The sequence below is a fragment of the Salvelinus fontinalis genome, chromosome 20, assembly GCF_029448725.1.
Source record: "Salvelinus fontinalis isolate EN_2023a chromosome 20, ASM2944872v1, whole genome shotgun sequence".
Taxonomy (NCBI): Eukaryota; Metazoa; Chordata; class Actinopteri; order Salmoniformes; family Salmonidae; genus Salvelinus; species Salvelinus fontinalis.
In genome coordinates this window covers 25,690,442-25,711,214 of record NC_074684.1, presented here as the reverse complement: position 1 = coordinate 25,711,214, position 20,773 = coordinate 25,690,442, and the positions used below count along the sequence as shown (strand labels likewise).

The window sequence follows — 20,773 nt, the reverse complement described above, 5'->3', positions numbered from 1 at the left end:
AGCATTCATCCATGTTATACAGGTAAGAGTCTAGCTACATTTTCTGATATAAGTTTTTAATTTAGTCAGAAAATATTTTTTTATTGCAAGTTCAATTGTACTGTTAGTTAGGGAACATTAGCTTGCTGGCTCGCTAGCTAAAGTTACGTGTATGATCTGTGTAGTAATATTATTAGAATCAGAAAGCCATTTGCATTGCTAGTTATAGCCTAATGTTAGCTAGCTAACATTGAACCTAGTTTGTTAGCTTTAGCTACCTGCAAATTTATACTACAGCTATGACAATGTTTGTATTGGTTAGTTTTATGAGTTGGGATTATGCCGTTTCATTGTTTAGCTTGCTAGCTACCTACTAGCTAGCTACATGTCTAAACAAAAGACTCCACTTCGGCCAGATTATTACATGACCCATCAAATTAGCCAGGTATGTTTGGGGGTGATTACGGCCATTTATTGTATTTCATGAACGTGCACATGTCTAGACAATAGTGACCCATCCACTTAGCTAGATGTGACTGGGGGTGGTTATAGCATTTCCTTCACATGAACCATCAATATAGACAAGTGTGTCAGGTAAGCGTCATCTGATGATGAGCCTGAGTGAGTTTGGGTGGCCCCAGGTATGACTGACCTCCAGTGGCTGGGAGTGGTAGTGCTCTGTGGGGTCCCTCAGTTCAGCTGCCTCCTTCATCAGCCTCTTCACAGCTAGCACCCACCCGGGGAAGAGAACAAACAAAACATCACGGTTAGCGCCAGGTAAAGCTGACATCCACTCATTCTTTATCCCAGCTGACACCAAGCTTGCAGTTTACTTCCACTAGCATGTGGTGTTCCAGGCATCTTCTCCACCGGTAGGTCTACATCCCCATATCCACAGACAGATATAGGGCCCTATAAAATCTGCGTTGTGGAAAACGCGGACAGAATCACAGGATTCAGACATTAAAACAGAATTCAACAATATTCAAAATTCTATTGAACTTACTAGAAAAAGCATTAAACGATTTTGGGGGAAAACGAAATGAAATCAGTCAAAAAATAATAGATTCTATAGAGCCCTACAGACACGGCAGTAGGCTAGACTCCTGATAGAGCCCTACAGACATGACAAAAAGGCTAGACTCCTGATAGAGCCCTACAGACATGACAGAAAGGCTAGACTCCTGAAGTACACAGCGCTCATAGCTGCGGGAAGTATGGGTGCTGAGGGTGCTGCAGCAGCCCCTGATAAATCGAAAACAAATTTTAAATTGAAAAAAATTGTCAGCGCGCAAGGTCATGGAGTTCTCTATGATTGTTCAGTTATTGAGTTGTTACGCTTACCCACTGACCTGTTGAAAAGGAGGCGAGATGTAACCGAAATTGGAAAATAATTGGAAAAGGAAAGTGGAACTAAGGGGTATTCAGATGAACGGAATTGGTTTGGAATCCTTTAGAAGAAGTGAGCCTGTGAAATGAGCTCAGGAGTGGGAGTGGGGACCATCAGTTGGAAAGAAACTCTGGCTGGCCTGGCTATGTTTGAAAACATTACCAGCAATCAAATCCTTGCTTCCTGCATCCTAGTTTCCTACATTTCTCTTAAAGCACATTGGAGGAGGATCCAAGGTCCCTCCCTTGAATCTGCTTTGAGAGGAATTGAGAAAAACAAGGACAGAAGAAACAAGGATTTGACAGCTAGTAAGGTTTTCAGACACATCCCCTGTATGACTACAGGGCGAAGAGCAGGGGAGGAAGGCAGTTCAAGGCAGTGGAACAGAGAGGCTCTGACACCACACGCCTCCCAGGGCACGTGTTCCAGGTCTAATCTCGCCTCGGGCCAGACCCTCTAAAGATCTATCTGTACTATTCTGTAATCCCACACTGAAAAGAGAAGGAAAAGAAAAGGAAGTCGGTGTGTGAAACTAGAATGCGCTGAGTAAACTCTTCCGCCTCCACCCCCCTGTTCACTCACAGATGGTAAGATCAATTTTATCTTTCTGGGGAAAAAACTGTTTGCATAAACTAAAGATGAGGTTATGACTACGGCTGTTGCGGTGACTGTATTACCGCCACACACTGGCGGTTACGAGTCATGAAGGCAGTCAAATTCCACATGGCCGTTTAGTCAAGGTAATTAGGCTTCTCCAAGCTCTGATGCTGCTGATGGTCATTAGTAGCCTACCAAACTTGTTAACTTCTTTATGATGGGGGCAGCATTTTGACTTTTGGATGAATTGCGTGCCCATAGTGAACTGCCTCCTACTCTGTCCCAGATGGTAATATATGCATATTATTATTACTATTGGATATAAAACACTCTGAAGTTTCTAAAACTGTTTGAATGATGTCTGTGAGTATAACAGAACTCATATGGCAGGCAGAAACCTGAGAAATATTCCAAACAGGAAGTGAGAATTCTGAGGCTGGTCGATGTTCAACTCATCGCCTTTTCAATTCCCTGTAAGATATGGATCTGTTTGCACTTCCTACGCCTTCCACTAGATGTCAACAGTCTGTAGAACGTGGGATGAAGCCTCTGCTGTGATGTTGAGCCGGATGGGAGGTGTTTCAGTCAGTGGTCTGGCAGAATGCCAGTTCCTGGTCACGCGCATTACACATGATATCGCCTTGCGTTCCATTTCTTCTAGAGACACGAAGGAATTCTCCGGTTGGAACGCTATTGGATAGTTATGATAACAACATCCTGAAGATTGATTTTCTACTTAGTTTGACCAGTTTATTCGACCTGTTATATAACTTTTTGAAGTTTTCGTCCGAGTTCGCCTGCAGCTGCGCGAGCGTTTGGACATGTGCACTAAACATGCTAGCAAAAGTAGCTACTTAGACATAAGTAATGGACATTATCGAACAAAACAACGATTTATTGTGGAACTAGGATTCCTGGGATTGCTTTCTGATGAAGATCATAAAAGGTAAGGGAATATTTATGATGTAATTTCGTATTTCTGTTGACATGGCGGAAAAATGTTGTTTTTATCTGAGCGCCGTCTCAGATTATTGCATGGTGTGCTTTTTACGTAAAGTTTTTTTGAAATCTGACACAGCGGTTGCATTAAGAACAAGTGTATCTTTAATTCTATGTAAAATATGTGTCTTTCATCAAAGTTTATGATGAGTATTTATGTTATTTGACGTGGCTCTCTGCAATTTCTCCGGATATTTTGGAGGCATTTCTGAACATGGCGCCAATGTAAACCGAGATTTGTGGATATAAATATGCACATTATCGAACAAAACATAAAATGTATTGTGTAACATGATGTCCTATGAGTGTCATCTTTAAAGTTTAGTGATTCATTTTATCTCTATTTCTGCTTTTTGTGACTACTATCTTTTGCTGGGAAAATGGCTGTGTTTTTCTGTGGCTATGTACTGAGCTAACATAATTGTTTGGTGTGCTTCCCCTGTAAATCCTTTTTGAAATCAGACATGTTGGCTGGATTCACAACATGTGTAGTTTAGTGTCTTTCATGTGTGATTTCATGATAGATAGATATTTATAGTAATATATTTGAATTTGGCGCGCTACATTTGTTCTGGCTTTTGGCCAAGTGGGACGCTGCCGTCCCACATATCCCAGAGAAGTTAACTGCCTGGTACTCAGCACTCTATGGTCCCTCTAAATCACTTTGACATAAATGCAAATCTATTAGAAATATAATCTAATCATTTAGATAAGAGCCCATGAGCTCATGTTGTGCAACATTTCTATAGGCTATACAATTCCGCGAGAAAACAATGATGACCTCTATTAAAAAGAGGAGGATCCCATCAGCTTTCTATAGGCTAGGCTTACTATATTTATTTCTCAACTTTCCTAATATTAAGCACATTGCTTAACTTGACAATAGGAGTATAGTCTACCTGGCTGGCATGAAAATGAACCCCGGGAAAGCGTTTTCCACTGCCCCTGTTTCGAGACAGGTGCATGATAATGGTTCATTCTAAATCAAAACAAATTTCACGCATTATTTAGTATATGTAAAGACAAAATTAAATCAAGAATAGTCTGATGGTTGACAATATTAGCTTGTGAATGATGCCCAGCTTAAGGCAAGAAACAAAGCCTTTTTTTGCAACTTCTTTGAATAATAGTCAAGCACCTCATGTAGCCTAGCCCATAGGCCTATATGTTTTCTTTAAATTTATTTATTTAGTACTTTTTAGCCCTTTTTCTTCCCAATTTTGTGATATCCAATTGGTAGTTACAGTCTGGTCCCATCGCTGCACCTCCCGTACAGACTCGGGAGAGGTGAAGGTCGAGAACCATGCGTCCTCCAAAACAGGAAGGTGTCCAAATAACTTCTTAAAATGATGCACATTAATCCACTTTACAAGAGGTGTAGAGCCTAGCAGTGTGTGAGTTTCCAGTTTGTGGAAGATCATTTACCATAAACATGCACCTTTTATAATAAATGCATCACATGCATAATCGCATTTCCGGTCACTTTTGATAATGTTCTCCCACTAATGGAACATTGGCCCTTATAGCCTACTGTTGTGTGTGCACTGCTGCACTTATGTGAAGCAATAGCCTAATAGTTTATCAACATTTTAAGCTAAACGTTCAGATCTGTTGCGTCAGCCACATAGCGTAAAAAAAGTGGGTTTGATGCTAGTGGTTGTATTCATTTGAGATCTATAGCATCCCACAACTGTCCCAGACTATGTTTGGAATATTTGTTTCTCGCACAGAATAGAATAGGTAAACTTCTATACTATGGGGGATAGTAGATTGACATAGGCTAGTGCTTTTGCTGTTCGTTAGAATTACTCATCTTGTTGGCTGACAAAAAGTAAATGTGGACAGTTCTTGCAATATTTTAAATATGCACCTCGGAATTGGATAAGGACGCAGTTGCGTCCCCGGTGTGTCTATCTTCACTTGTAGCCTGTGAGAAAGACCCGATCACGTGATGGAGAGCCATGTGAGAGGTGCTTCAGAGCCCGCAGCACTCAGGGAGAAGGGCACACACAACGCAGCACACTGGGCCAAGGGCACCATGGCCACTGGCCGCAAAAGGCATGGATTTTTTTAGGGTGCATTACGGCCACACAAAGGGGATGCCACTGTGAAATTTGAGGCATTATCAAGTGCTTGTCAAATTTTGAATGAGAGTGATGAAGTGTGTACAGCCTGCGCAAAAAACATAGCAGAGCTCATGCCTTTCAAGACACTTTTTTTCAAATCATCATTAGAGTCGCATCATGCAGCTTTACAATGTATTAAAAATAAAAACATAAACCCAATGTTTGTAGAACAACTAAAGATACATTAATAACTCTAAATTAAGCATATAGGAGTACCTATTTATTTAACCACACTCCCCCAAATCGTTCGGAGATAATATCCTTTCTATTATATTCAGCTTTGTTTAATTGTATTCATACTATGAAATAATATATAAATAATGCCACGGAATTCTAAGCAAATCTTGTCTACTAAATGAACTAGTGTAGCCCACAGCAATATGGCATAGCCAGATCAGGTCCTAACATAAGGACAATGCTATTCTGTTTTTCTGAAATAGACAACATTATCTTCAAATCATGTTTCTTTAGACCTGTCTACATTTTTTATTTATTTATTGTGAAGGTGTAGGCTATACTACATGGATTTATTAGACATTAAAAAAAATGTAGACGTTCCAAAGGTATCCGTGACTTGTAGGCTATGTGTAGAAGCCAGGAGATGCTAACATTTAGCATCTCTTGACCGTTAAGTTTGTTACTTAACGGTCAATTACCGTGAGACCAACAGTTATTTGCTTGACAATCGAAGTTTCATGACCGCCACAGCCCTAGTTATGACTTGCTAATAATTATCAATAAGCCCCTTTCGAAGAGCGAATGACATGCAGGTCAAACAGTGTGACCAAAGCAATGGGGGAATAATATTTTACTGTCTGAGAAATTTCTTTTCACATCCTGACTTGTTAAATTAGTGAAGCGAGTAGTTTCTATTGTGGCTTTAAAAGGTGTATCGTAATTTCATAAAATACTTCTGGTGCCAATAGTGGAATGATAGTGTTACTAAATTGATAATTTCAGTTTATGTGAGAAAACAAGCACTGAATAGTGTAGGGAATCATTGTAACATCTAAATGATTGTACCATCTAAAATCGCTGTGAAATATACACTGCTCAAAAAAATAAAGGGAACACTTAAACAACACAATGTAACTCCAAGTCAATCACACTTCTGTGAAATCAAACTGTCCACTTAGGAAGCAACACTGATTGACAATACATTTCACATGCTGTTGTGTAAATGGAATAGACAACAGGTGGAAATTATAGGCAATTAGCAAGACACCCCCAATAAAGGAGTGGTTCTGCAGGTGGTGACCACAGACCACTTCTCAGTTCCTATGCACCCTGGCTGATGTTTTGGTCACTTTTGAATGCTGGCGGTGCTCTCACTCTAGTGGTAGCATGAGACGGAGTCTACAACCCACACAAGTGGCTCAGGTAGTGCACCTCATGCAGGATGGCACATCAATGCGAACTGTGGCAAGAAGGTTTGCTGTGTCTGTCAGCGTAGTGTCCAGAGCATGGAGGCGCTACCAGGAGACAGGCCAGTACATCAGGAGATGTGGAGGAGGCCGTAGGAGGGCAACAACCCAGCAGCAGGACCACTACCTCCGCCTTTGTGCAAGAAGGAGCAGAAGGAGCACTGCCAGGGCCCTGCAATATTACCTCCAGCAGGCCACAAATGTGCATGTGTCTGCTCAAACGGTCAGAAACAGACTCCATGAGGGTGGTATGAGGGCCCGACGTCCACAGGTGGGGGTTGTGCTTACAGCCCAACACCGTGCAGGACGTTTGGCATTTGCCAGAGAACACCAAGATTGGCAAATTCGCCACTGGCGCCCTGTGCTTTTCACAGATGAAAGCAGGTTCACACTGAGCACGTGACAGACGTGACAGTCTGGAGACGCCGTGGAGAACGTTCTGCTGCCTGCAACATCCTCCAGCATGACCGGTTTGGCGATGGGTCAGTCATGGTGTGGGGTGGCATTTCTTTGGGGGGCCGCACAGCCCTCCATGGGCTCGCCAGACGTAGCCTGACTGCCATTAGTTACCGAGATGAGATCCTCAGACCCCTTGTGAGACCATATGCTGGTGCGGTTGGCCCTGGGTTCCTCCTAATGCAAGACAATGCTAGACCTCATGTGGCTGGAGTGTGTCAGCAGTTCCTGCAAGAGGAAGGCATTGATGCTATGGACTGGCCCGCCCGTTCCCCAGACCTGAATCCAATTGAGCACATCTGGGACATCATGTCTCGCTCCATCCACCAACGCCACGTTGCACCACAGACTGTCCAGGAGTTGGCGGATGCTTTAGTCCAGGTCTGGGAGGAGATCCCTCATGAGACCATCCGTCACCTCATCAGGAGCATGCCCAGGCGTTGTAGGGAGGTCTTACAGGCACGTGGAGGCCACACACACTACTGAGCCTCATTTTGACTTGTTTTAAGGACATTACATCAAAGTTGGATCAGCCTGTAGTGTGGTTTTCCACTTTAATTTTGAGTGTGACTCCAAATCCAGACCTCCATGGGTTGATAAATTTGATTTCCATTGATAATTTTTGTGTGATTTTGTTGTCAGCACATTCAACTATGTAAAGAAAAAAGTATTTAATAAGAATAGTTCATTTATTCAGATCTAGGATGTGTTATTTTAGTGTTCCCTTTATTATTTTGAGCAGTGTATTTTCCATAATAAAAAATATCAACCAGCTTCAAACAGCGGTTTGAGTCCACCAGCTTCAAATAGCTGTAAAAACGATATTTTGTGTAATTGAAAATATATTTCACAGCGATTTTAGATGGTAGAATCATTCCTTACACTATTCAGTGCTTGTTTTCTCACATAAACTGAAATTGAGTGAACAGTGTAGAATTGCAGCAACCAGGAAATTAGCAAATCCACTTGATAACACAGCCAAAGTCAGAACAGCTTTCCCAGTATAATTTTTCCCAATAGATGACGCTCCGGCAGGAGAAATACAAATATCACAGCCAATCATAACACTGGCGGGTAAGTAATACTGTAAAACACTATCATTTCACTATTAGCGACAGATATATTTTGGACATTTGCTGATGAATTTTTTTAATAAATCCTGTGTAGGACCTTTAAATCAAGCTTAGACATTATGTTGTAGGAGCCAGACACCGACAGATGCATTTCTGTTTATAATCAATAGCAGAGAAACAATCCCGATTCCCAAATATTGAAGTATAGCTTGGAAATCCGTTACAAATAGATGCTAAGCTTCAACAGGAAGTGGCACAATACAACAAAGCTGCAATGTATGTAAGCACTCAAGCTAGTCACAACTTCAACCACATTACAAAGGAAATATTAATCATTTTCTGTGGAATTGTGCAATAGGTTGTTTTAAGTTGTACCCTGTTTGTTGACACCGACCAGGGCATCAATTCAAATGTTGCATTCTAATACAATTTGATCAATTGACAGAGTGCTTAATATTATATATATTAATTTGCAGTGCTTAACATTTGCAGTGCTTAAAATAATATTCTTCCAGAACAAAATAAGGAATATAACTGCCTAGTTTAGTATGAAGAAAGAACAGTGGATAGAGCTTAAGGACCTTGTATAGTATGAATGAATAGCACAGTAAATATTGAACAAAGACTGTAGGGAGTCAAGAGGTCATGGCAGAAGATATACAGTGCATTCGTAATGTTTTCAGACCCCTTGACTTTTTCCATATTTTGTTACATTACAGCTCTATTCTAAAATTGATTAAATAAAACATTATCATCAATCTACACACAATGCCCCACAATGACAAAGCGAAAACAGGTTTTTTGAAATGTTTGCAAATGTATAAAAAATAAAAAACAGATACCTTATTTACATAAGTATTTAGACCCTTTGCTATGAGACTTAAAATTGAGCTTAGGTGCATCCTGTTTCCATTGATCAACCTTGATCATCCTTTCTACAACTTGATTGGAGTCCACCTGTGGTAGATTCAATTGATTGGACATGATTTAGAAAGGCACACACCTGTCTATAAGTTCCCACAGTTGACAGTGCATGTCAGAGCAAAAAAGCAATTGTCCGCTGAGCTCCGAGACAGGACTATGTCGAAGCACAGATCTGGGGAAGGGTAGCAAAATATGTCTGCAGTATTGAAGGTCCCCAATAACACACTGGCCTCAATCATTCTTAAAATGGAAGAAGTTTGGAACCACCAAGACTCTCCTAGAGCTGGCCGCCCGGCCAAACTGACCAATCGGAGGAGAAGGGCCTTGGTCAGGGAGGTGACCAAGAACCCAATGGTCACCTGACAGAGCTCCAGAGTTCCACTGTGGAGATGGGAGAACCTTCCAGAAGGACAACCATCTCTGCAGCACTCCACCAATCAGGCCTTTATGGTAGAGTGGCCAGACGGAAGCCACTCCTCAGAAAAAGGCACATGACAGCCCGCTTGGAGTTTGCCAAATGGCACCTAAAAGACTCCCGAGACCATGAGAAACAAGACTCTTTGGCCTGAATGCCAAGCATCACATCTGGAGGAAACTTGCCACCATCCCTAAGGTAACGCATGGTGATGGCAGCATCATGCTGTGGGGATGTTTTTCAGCAACAGGGTCTGGGAGACTAGTCAGGATTGAGGGAAAGATGAACGGAGCAAAGTACAGATCCTTGATGAAAACCTGCTCCAGAATGCTAAGACTGGGGCGAAGGTTCACCTTCCAACAGGGCAACGACCCTAAGCACACAGCCAAGACAACACAGGAGTGGCTTCGGGACAAGTCTCTGAATGTCCTTGAGTGGCCCGGCCAGAGCCCGGACTTGAACCCGATTGGATATCTCTGGAGAGACCTGATTGCTGTGCAACGACGCTCCCCATCCAACCTGACAGAGCTTGAGAAGAGCTTGAGAGGATCTGCAGAGAAGAATGGAAGAAACTCCCCAAATAGAAGTGTGCCAAGCTTGTAGCGTCATACCCAAGACTTGATTCTGTAATCACTGCCAAAGGTGCTTCAACAAAGTATTGAGTAAAGGGTCTGAATACTTATGTAAATGCATATTTTTTTATTTTGTAGAAATTTGCAAAAAATTCTAAAAACCTGTTTTTGCTTTGTCATTATGGGTTATTGTGTGTAGATTGATGGGGGGGAAACAATTTAACCCATTTTAGAATGTCTAGAAAAAGTCAAGGGAACTGAATACTTTCCGAATGCAGTGTGTGTGTGTGTGTGTGTGTGTGTGTGTGTGTGTGTGTGTGTGTGTGTGTGTGTGTGTGTGTGTGTGTGTGTGTGCGCTACAGCCTCTGCCCTAATGCATTGGGCCCACAGAAACCCTGGACCGGAGGAGACGGCAAGGGCAATAAATTACAGTGACAGCCACTGTGAGTTAGAACTGTCCAAACTAGGGCACAACTCTCCAGCAGGTTGACACAACAAGCCTGCAAAGCAGAGCGAGCAATCCTCTCTCGCACTCCCCAGCAGCAACAGATGATGTATTCACACAAAGGAGCAGCTATTGTGGAGGAGGACCGTGTGTGATTATGAGCAGAAAAGTGTTTTCTGGTCTAAAAAAACTACAGTATATAGTGCCCTCCGTAATTTTTATTATTATTTTTTCTTCTTTTGGCTCTGTACTCCAGCACTTTGGATCTGAAATGATACAATGACTACAAGGTTAAAGTGCAGAATGTCAGCTTTAATTTGAGGGTATTTTCATCCATATGAAATTACAGCACTTTTTGTACATAGTCCACCGCATGCCCCCATTTTAGGGGACCAAAAGTATTGAGACAAATTCACTTATGTGTATTAAAGTAGTCAAATGTTTAGTATTTGGTTCCCTATTCCTAGCACACAATGATTACATCAAGCTTGTGACTCTACAAACTTGTTGGATGCATTTGCTATTTGTTTTGGTTGTGTTCCATTTTATTTTGTGCCCAATAGAAATTAATGGTAAATAATGTATTGTAGCATTTTGGAGTTACTTTTATTGTAAATAAGAATAGAATATATTTCTAAACACTTCTACATTAATGTAGATGCTACCATGATTATGGATAGAACTGAATGAATCGTGAATAATGATGAGTGATTAAGTTAGACGCACAAATATCATACACCCACAAAAATGATAACCTCCCGTTATTGTAATGGCGTCTTGGGGGTATGATATTTGTGTGTCTTCTCACTGTCCCAATAATTACAGAGGACACTGTATGTGGACGTGTGGATACAGATTTTCACAGCAATTTTTAAGTTGATACCTCCCCTCTATCTCTACTGCTGTGGGGTGGCAGACAAAATCTTCCACTTGGGACTTCTTTACGGTTCAGCGATGGGGAAATTATTGTGACGGAGGTGAGATACGGTATCAGAGGCGGGCATGCCAGGCTTGCTATGTTGAGGGCCACTTGGAGTGTCTCAGCTCCATTTCTCATTCAGCCTGATTACGGTGATGACTGGGTGTCTGTCAGCACCAGGCTTTGATGGCATGGCCAATGGCGACTCAGACACTGCCTGTGCCACTAAGCTCTCCAGTCATGGGCCTGATCCCCGGGCCATGGCAGCTGTCAACAGTTTGTCCGGAAACTCATTGGGTAATATGTGGGTCCCCCTCCAACTTTGGCATGGTGGTTGTCTCTCTCAGCAGCTGGCTGACTAATATTCTGAGATTTCACAGAAAACACCCACTATTGGACTAACCAGGTTTAATACAGTAGGCTGGTGGGATGAAGAGCAAAATATTGTATACTGAGTGGTTTCAATTGGGATTTGATTTGACAGGTCTGTGGAGGGTTGATTCCCAGATAACACTAGCACAGTGTGGTTGGCTTGTGCACACCACCCCCGCTGTGACGATTATCCGGAAGAGACAGCTGCCATGACAGTGAACATACAGTATAGGGCTACATAGCTTACACTTCACTTCCAATTCCTATTGTGCATTTAGCCTACCTACCTTGTCATAAAGTTGCAATTGCCCATTTGTTACTAGGCAAATAGGCTTAATGTAAACTTCTAACTCTGAATCTGGGGAGTTCAATGCATAGCCTAATTGTTCAAGGGCTATATTATAATGAGTGTAAGGTTAAATAAAAATGTGTGTTATGGCCATGTGAGCACTCCGTTCTTCTGAGCTGAATCTATCCTGGAGCGCCACTAAGCACTCTAAGAACCACCCGGCCTCAAGTCCAATTCATTTGGTTTGGGGATTAAGCACTGGCTCCCACTACTGAAAGAGATGCAGCTGCCTTAAAAAAAACACTTGGCACTCTGGTTGTGGCAGGGAGAGAGAAAAAAAGCCTGAAGAGAATAAAAAGCCTAGTTATTTTTTTTTCTTCGCATGTGGGTGGTCAAATCGGCATGGTCTTGGAGCAGTCTGATATAGCTTAGTCTGCACTCGTGTTTCCCGGGGGGATAGAAAGGTGAGATGCAGTTTTTAGACCCCTCCTCCGACAGCGAACATGCCCCCTTGTATAGGCTAAACTACTCAGCCGTCCCTCATTAAAGCCACTGTGGGATCAGGGGCTTTTTAAAGTGAGAGTCAGGCTATCGGTTAAGCATGGTGAGTTATCGTAAAAATTCACAAGTTAGGGCACAGAGCTAAAATAATAAGAAAAAAATCCTTGACAACAGTATTGCATAATTTTGTCAGTAGGAATCCAGCTGTTCAAAATCATATAATAAACCAGATCAGGACAACAGCAACGTCAAGCTTTACACGACAGTGCTCTTACCAAGGCTCACAGACTTTTCATCAATACTGATACTCACTGCTGATACATAGGGACCAGATGTTGCAGACAGACAGTGACGTTTTTTTCTTCACTGGATCAGTTGATTGCTCTGCTGAATACAATCAAAGTTCCTCACGCCTCATTACTTGGAGACTTGGTGAGCATCGGAGTGGAACTCATGTTCTCAACTAGCCTACTTGGTTAAATAAAGGTGAAATAAAAACTCTACACATGTGAAGCACTTGTCTCCCTATGGAAGTAGTCAATGCTGTGACTGTTCCTAAAAAGGAACAGACAGACTAGGGCTGAGCCCGTTGGTCCTCCTCAAACACCTGGATGCACTTTGACAGAAGCCCAAAACCCTCATTGCTTTTCTATGGCTGCATCCCGAACACATCCCGAACCCAGCAGCGTTGCAGTTCTTGACACTCAAACCAGTGCGCCTGAGACATACTATCATACCTCTTTTAAAAGGCACTTAAAAGTGCGCAGAAGACGTGGATGTCGATAAAGGCAGCTCCCCGCACGTTAACCTGTCCATTCCCCTTCATCTGGATTTAATAGGTGACATCAATAAGGGATCATAGCTTCCACCTGGATTCACCTGTTCAGTCTGTCATGGAAAGAGCAGGTGTTCCAAATGTTTTGTACACTCAGCGCACTACTTTTGACCAGAGCCCTGGGAATAGGGTGCCATTTGGGACACATTTTATGTGGAGTCCTTTTTTAGCCATGTCTCGAAATAACAATGAGTGGGAGTGAAAGAAGAAAAGCCTCTGCTGCCACATGGGCCTCCTGACTCCAGTGGTGAGAAGGGTTTCGGTCAACGGCCCTGGGAGATAGGATTATAATCCTGTACACAAAATCGTTTTACGTAACGCATTTTAGTGTTTGCAGCTGGGGGCGATTCAGGCAGGGTTTGTCCTGCGAGCAGGGAGACACCGTTATGTAACCACTTTTAACCAAACTCTTAAGAAGACACGATAGGGTTTAGAGACATAGGTGATGATAGAAAACGTGGAGCTCACTACTGACCACTCCCCTTTCCAAACGTAGAAAAGGGCTACGTCCCAAATGGCACTCATTTTTATTTCTCGTGTATTTTTCTTCTACCATATGTAATTTTTTTAGTACTACATTGATATTGATCACTGAATTGTTAGGTTTAGAGCTTGCAAGAACGACATTTCACAGCACTTGTGCACAAGGCATTAAAACTTGAAACTATTACCTATATAGTGCACTACTTTTGACCAGAGCCCTATGAGTTGTGCACTACATAGGGAATAGGGTGCCATTTGGGACAAGAACAATGTTTTGGTTGTGGGTTTCTAATGCTGTTTGTTCACATCTGCTCTCCAAACTGGGAGGTAATGCCAGGTCTAAACATAGGATCTTCATTTGCTTTTCCACACAGAGGGCAAACTGTAATTGCATTATTTTACAATGTGAAAAATTCCTCTAGTTCCCCATAATATAATTGAACTACTACAAAGTGTTGCAGCCTTATCCTTCTTTTGACCCCATTTCAAAACTGGAACCAAGTTTTTTTTATTTGATCATTTCTCTAACTCAACTATTGCCTCAGACTTATTTCTCAAAATCCAAACTCTAGCTAACCCATGCCTTATTGTAAGCCCTTACCTTAAATCCAGCTCACTTGCCAACCAACACCAAGTGTGCAAGGACAAGACAGCTTTGATCAATATTCTGATCAGAGAGAATTCTACCTCTATACCTGATCTAGTGTGACAGAAGCAACAGGCAAAAAAATGCTTCATGCTAAAACAAGGTTTCGGTACATTTCGATTATCTTGACACAGCCCAAGGCAAATGCCACAGAAGGCAGAAAATGAAATCTAGAAACCATCTCTAATTTGATTGAGTGTCAAACCACAGAACCTGCGAACAAATGGAGCTTAGTGCAACTGATTGGAACTGGTTGAAAGTGGCATGTTCTTCCTGCCCACTCACTAACAAGTTAACTACTGACTTTCAGCATGCATATAGAGAAGGACACTCAACTTGTACTACACTGACTCTGATGACTGATGATTGTTAAAGGAAATTGATAATAAGATTAAGGCTGTCCCTGACAAAACATTTCTGGAGTCGACTGAAAGTCGTCTGTTCTTTTGACCAATCGATTAGTCCAAATTTTTAAACATGTATTTTTACAAGAGACACCCTATGTGTCATACCCAGATGTGTTCAATGGGATTGAGATCCGGGCTCTTCGCTGGCCATGGCAGAACACTGACATTCCTGTCTTGCAGGAAATCACGCACAGAATGAGCAGTATGGCTGGTGGCATTGTCATGCTGGAGGGTCATGTCAGTATGAGCCTGCAGGAAGGGTACCACATGAGGGCGGAGGATGTCTTCCCTGTAACACACAGCGTTGAGATTACCTGCAATGACAACAAGCTCAGTCCGATGATGCTGTGACACACCGCCCCAGACCATGACAGACTCTCCACCTCCAAATCGATCCCGCTCCAGAGTACAGGCCTCAGTGTAACGCTCATTCCTTCGACGATAAACGCGAATCTGACCATCACCACTGGTGAGACAAAACTGCGACCCGTCAGTGAGGAGCACTTTTTGCCAGTCATGTCTGGTCCAGCGACGGTGGGTTTGTGCCCATAGGCAACATGGTTGCCGGTGATGTCTGGTGAGGACCTGCCTTTCAACAGGCCTACAAGCCCTCAGTCCAGCCTCTCTCAGCCTATTGCGGCCAGTCTGAGCACTGATGGAAGGATTGTGTGTTCCTGGTGTAACTCGGGCAGTTGTTGTTGCCATCTTGTACCTGTCCCGCAGGTGTGATGTTCGGAAGTACCGATCCTGTGCAGGTGTTGTTACACGTGGTCTGCCACTGCGAGAACGGTCAGCTGTCTGTCCTGTCTCCCTGTAGTGCTGTCTTAGGCGTCTCACAGTACGGACATTGCAATTTATTGCCCTGGCCACATCTGCAATCCTCAGGTCTTCTTGCAGCATGCCTAAGGCACGTTCACGCAGATGAGAAGGCACCCTGGGCATCTTTCTTTTGGTGTTTTTCAGTCAGTAGAAAGGCCTCTTTAGTGTCCTAAGTTTTCATAACTGTGACCTTAATTGCCTACCGTCTGTAAGCTGTTAGTGTCTTAACGACCGTTCCACAGGTGCATGTTCATTAATTGTTTATGGTTCATTGAACAAGCATGGGAAACCGTGTTTAAACCGTTTACAATGAAGATCTGTGAAAGACAAGGTCCTGAAAAAGGGACGTTTCTTTTTTGAGTTTATGCATTGAGCTTGTCTGAAGCTTTCAGCTTATCGTTTGATGAAATAAGACAAATGCCCCAAGAGTGCGCCATAGATCTATATCACCAGAAGAAAAAAACCTTAACCTGACGCAACTATTCTCCTCCCTCTCCTGCTGGCTTTCACAGATTCTGCCATTACTCTCCTGAAGTTGTCGGTAATAGGCGACACGAGGAGTTGGCAACCTTTCTCATGTGGAATGCCAATTTATCTTACCAATGCCAGTTATGGTTTATATATGCACATTTTCATGAAACAGTTTCATTTCATTTATAACAATTTCTTCATATCTCAAAATCATTGTTATGTGGTTAATCAACATTCATTCGAAATCTAAATGAAAATGATACAAACCTAAAAAATAACAATGACATTGCCAACGATGTAAAAAATAGCCTACATAAAGCCAACAAATAAAAACATTGCAGCCTGCAGGTAGAAAATATCCTGATAAAAATAAATATCCTATAAATCACATTGGCTACACATGGCCTGTCTGCAACGAACTTGAAACATTTTCTCAACTATTAACTTGGGTCCAGCCCCAAGCTTGCACTAGCAACATTGTATAAAATATTCAGGGCCCTCAGTTTCCTGCACCAGTGAGCTCGGGACAGACAATGCTGTAGGGTATTTGCGTAAGGGATAAGAAGCAGCGCTTGACTATGGCAGGGTATCACCGGAGCTGACTACCAGCACCTCAAATGTTCTACTGCTTGAGCTCCTGTTCCTCCTATAGAATATTAGTTCAAAAGTATTGTGGAGCTCCTGCACCTAAAAATAAACAGTATCAGCACCCAAAATGAGCACCGGAACCTATTTCAGTCCAAGTCAAGCACTGATAAGAAGTAATCAAGTAGGCCTATTTTATGACCTTTCCACTGGGTCAGAGCATGACATTTTTCAGTTTCACGCTGAGTGGTTATCGAAAGGGAGAGAGCTGGAGAGATTTTTCAAATATACCGAGGAACTATTGTAATTCTCAATGGATGTTGAAACAGACTTTGTTTGCTTGCAATGAGAACGGGAAGACTGGAATAATAATATTGAATGCATTCAAATAAATGACCGAAACCAAAGTAACACACATTGTAGATTAGAAATTATAGGAATTAACGGTAAATGTACTACTGGCGATATAAAGTACCAGTCAAAAGTTTGGACACTCCTACTCATTCCAGGGTTTTTCTTAATTTTTTGTATTTTCTACATTGTAGAATAATAGGAGACATCAAAACTATGAAATAACACATACGGAATCATGTGTAACCAAAAAAAGTGTTAAACAAATCAAAATATATTTTATATTTGAGATTCTTCAAAGTAGCCACCCTTTGCCTTGATAAAAAAAAAAAATGAGTAGGTGTGTCAACTTTTGACTGGTACTGTATGTAATGGGGAAGTGATATACACTAACAATCAAACACAAACAATTCACACAATGACGTTATGAAACAATGAATGTGCACAGATTAGTGGGAGAGAACACAGAGAGAGGAGTACATTGTGCATCTGGGCGTATGGTCAATCCAACATATGCATTTACGGTGATTTGGCCTCAGCAGAAGACAGGGCATTCACACTTATTGTGCTTTGCAGAGCAGTGCAGAGCTGTTGTCAAAGAAGTGAGTTTTGTGTTTAAACAGGATGTATAATGTTAACCAATCATGTCAATGCAGAGCTATACAGAGCCCTCCACATTGTTACAAAATTTGGTAGGCGCATGGCGATGCGGTACGGAGCTCGATTTGGCCTCTGCATGTCTCTGGAAGCTCCGCAATTACGTCACAGCCTCCATATGAAGCCTCCGACCATAAATTGGCTTTTAGTCTAGGCCTCCGCAATGTTCACTTAGAAGTTTGGGGTCACTTAGAAATGTACTTGTTGTTGAAAGAAAAGCAATTTTTTTGTCCGTTAAAATAACATCAGAATAGATTGACGAGTTTCAGAAGAAAGGTCTTTGTTTCTAGCCATTTTGAGCCTGTAATCGAACCCACAAATGCTGATGCTCCAAATACTCAACTAGTCTAAAGAAGGCCAGTTGTATTACTTATTTAATCAGAACAACAGTTTTCAGCTGTGCTAACATAATTAAAATAGGGTTTTCTAATGATCAATTAGCCTTTTAAAATGATAAACTTGGATTAGCTAACACAACGTGCCATTGGAACAAAGGAATTATGGTTGCTGATAATGGGCCTCCGTACGCCTACGTAGATATCCCATTAAAAATCAGCCGTTTCCAGCTACAATAATCATTTACAACATTAACAATGTCTACACTGTATTTCTGATCAATTTTATGTTATTTTAAAAATGAACAAAAAAGTGCTTTTCTTTTAAAAACAAGGACATTTCTAAATGACCCCAAACTTTTCTATGGTAGTGTATATTTGTTACTGTTCGACTAAAACAATATCGGGCGACAAACAGCCTAACGACCAAACAATCGACTAGTCGACTAATTGAGGTCAGCCCCAAATAAGATGATAGTTGGAGCTGTACTGTTAGATTTCGGCGCAGCCTTTGATGTTATTGATCATAAATTGTTATTGAAAAAAACTTGCTATGACTTTACATCACCTGCCATCACATGATTGAAGAGTTACTTATTCAATGGAACCCAGAGAGTGTTCTTCAATGGAAGCTTCTCTAACGTCAGATATGTTTATCTGTTTATCCTCTTGGTCTCATTCAAATTATTCACAAAAAATCAAACCTTTAATTTAAGTAAAATGATTGGGAAAAAATTAATTTGAAGTAAATGAAATACATATTTTTGTTCAAAACATGTGTGCCACAATTATTGGCACCCCTAGAAATTCTTAAGTAAAATCTAACTGAAGTATTTCCCATGCATATTTTACGTTTTTAAGTTCACCTGAGTGATTAGGAATACTTAAGTGGTAAGCTATGACTTCCTGTTTCACTGGGGTATACATACGAGGTGACATACAGGCCAAGTTCCCATAGTCATCCATCACTGTGGGAAAGACTCGAGAATACAGTAATGATGTGCGACAAAAGGCTGTTGAGCTGCACAAATCAGGAAATGACTGTGAGAAAATAGCTCAATGATTGAAAATGTCCATTTCCACTATCAGGGCAATAATAAAGTTTAGTCTGATTATTAAATTATCACTGGGCACGAAGTTGGATAAACATACAGGAACAAGCTAGCTAACATGGTGGTAAAGTGAAAGGGATGTCATGTCTTAGGTAGCTAGTGTTAGGGTTGATAGATAAATAAATTAATAGAATGCGGGTGTCATCACTCCATCATTATGGGAAACCCAATGCGGAAGTAAATAAAGCCTAATCATTTCTGCCAGGCTAGCTAGCATTAGTTTAGCGAGCCAGGATAGCACCGTCGCTCTGTTTTTTGCTCGGTCGAGATATTGAAAGGAGTAAAAACTGTTTTATTTAAACTTACCTGGGCTTTTCAGGTTGTATTTGTTCTCCATTTTAACAAGTCAACTGGACTGAAAATGTAGCTAGTGTATTTTTATGAGAGACAGCTGACTTTACTAGCTAGCTAGGAGCTAGCTAACACTGACTTTTGCTTCGTCTGAAACGTCCAAAACATTCAAACAGTGTATTCGGTAAAGCTCAGCAACAGCTAAAAGTCGTATGCAGTTAGTTTGCTACAACGTAAATCCTGACGTGGCACAAGTTTGTTGTTCCACTAATTTGGTGGGACGGTGACCTGTTCGAAGAAAAATGTTAGTCGTGTGATGTCACTGGAAAAAACGTAAACAGGAAGTAGAAAAGTCAAGTTTTGAACAATAAAACTTTATTAAAATACATTTTATTATTAAAATCAATTTTATTTCATTCGTTCTCTCCTTCTCTCCTCTCTCTGTCTGTCTGTGTGTGTGTGTGTGTGTGTGTGTGTGTGTGTGTGAGAGAGCATTCATACTTGAGCCAATGCAGAATATTTTCCCATTTATCCAGAAACACTTTTAATGGGATTGCAGTGGCCTTTCATAGCTCCATGGTGAAACAGGATTAAAGGGAGGGCTTTACGGCTGTGGTTAATGTAATCTCTGCAGTACCCCAGGACCCTCCCCTTTTACATCTTTACCCTCCAGTCGACTCTGTCTCTGTACTGCCAGCCAGCTGTCCCCCACCTCAGCCTGCCAACTTGCATCAAGGGGAATACGAGTACAGGACACAGGATTATATGTAATTAATCTTCATTTGATTAAATCCACCTCAAATGATTCACAAAATATGATGTAATATTTTCAAACATTATAACATTTTCGAATTATGTTATTTTGTGTGAGACTCACACTCACCAATGACTGCCCAGCAGGCAATTGCTAGCTATGTGTACATTACTAATGTAGCCCGACCACGCAATGACTGCCTTCCATATATAACATCATTATAAAAGACAGAATATAACAACTCTTGAGATATTTTTTACCATAGATGTAACTAACCCTGGCTCCACCAAAAAGTCAGCCCTTATTTGGATGACACAATGGCCATGCATGGTGCTTGTTGATCATGTTTGATTATAATTCAATTTGAACCACTCAAGGATGTGATTTTTTTCACCATGAATAAAGGGAATTGGACTTCTCTAAACCTAGGAGGATGCATCACCAGGCTCATGGACAATAGACTTACTAAAAATTAGCCCTTTCGTGTGTAAACCCGAACATTTACACATCCTGGGCAACTTAATTGAGGAGGACGGGCCCCCCCCC

The 20,773-nt window shown here is 41.6% G+C and overlaps 1 protein-coding gene across 2 annotated transcripts in view; it reads right to left on the bottom strand.

Annotated features, from left to right (window-relative positions):
* Window positions 1-19,808, bottom strand: part of LOC129817575 (ubiquitin-conjugating enzyme E2 J1-like) — a 36,793-nt gene extending 16,985 nt beyond the window's left edge. For both annotated transcript variants that reach the window (XM_055872974.1, XM_055872975.1), the window contains exons 1-2: window positions 19,489-19,808; window positions 632-705 (exon numbers count right to left, since the gene is read on the bottom strand). In XM_055872974.1, coding sequence (XP_055728949.1) covers window positions 632-705; window positions 19,489-19,519 — 105 coding nt within the window. In that variant the 5' untranslated portion in view covers window positions 19,520-19,808. The remainder of the gene's footprint in view (window positions 1-631; window positions 706-19,488) is intronic.
* Between the last annotated feature and the right edge of the window lie 965 nt (window positions 19,809-20,773).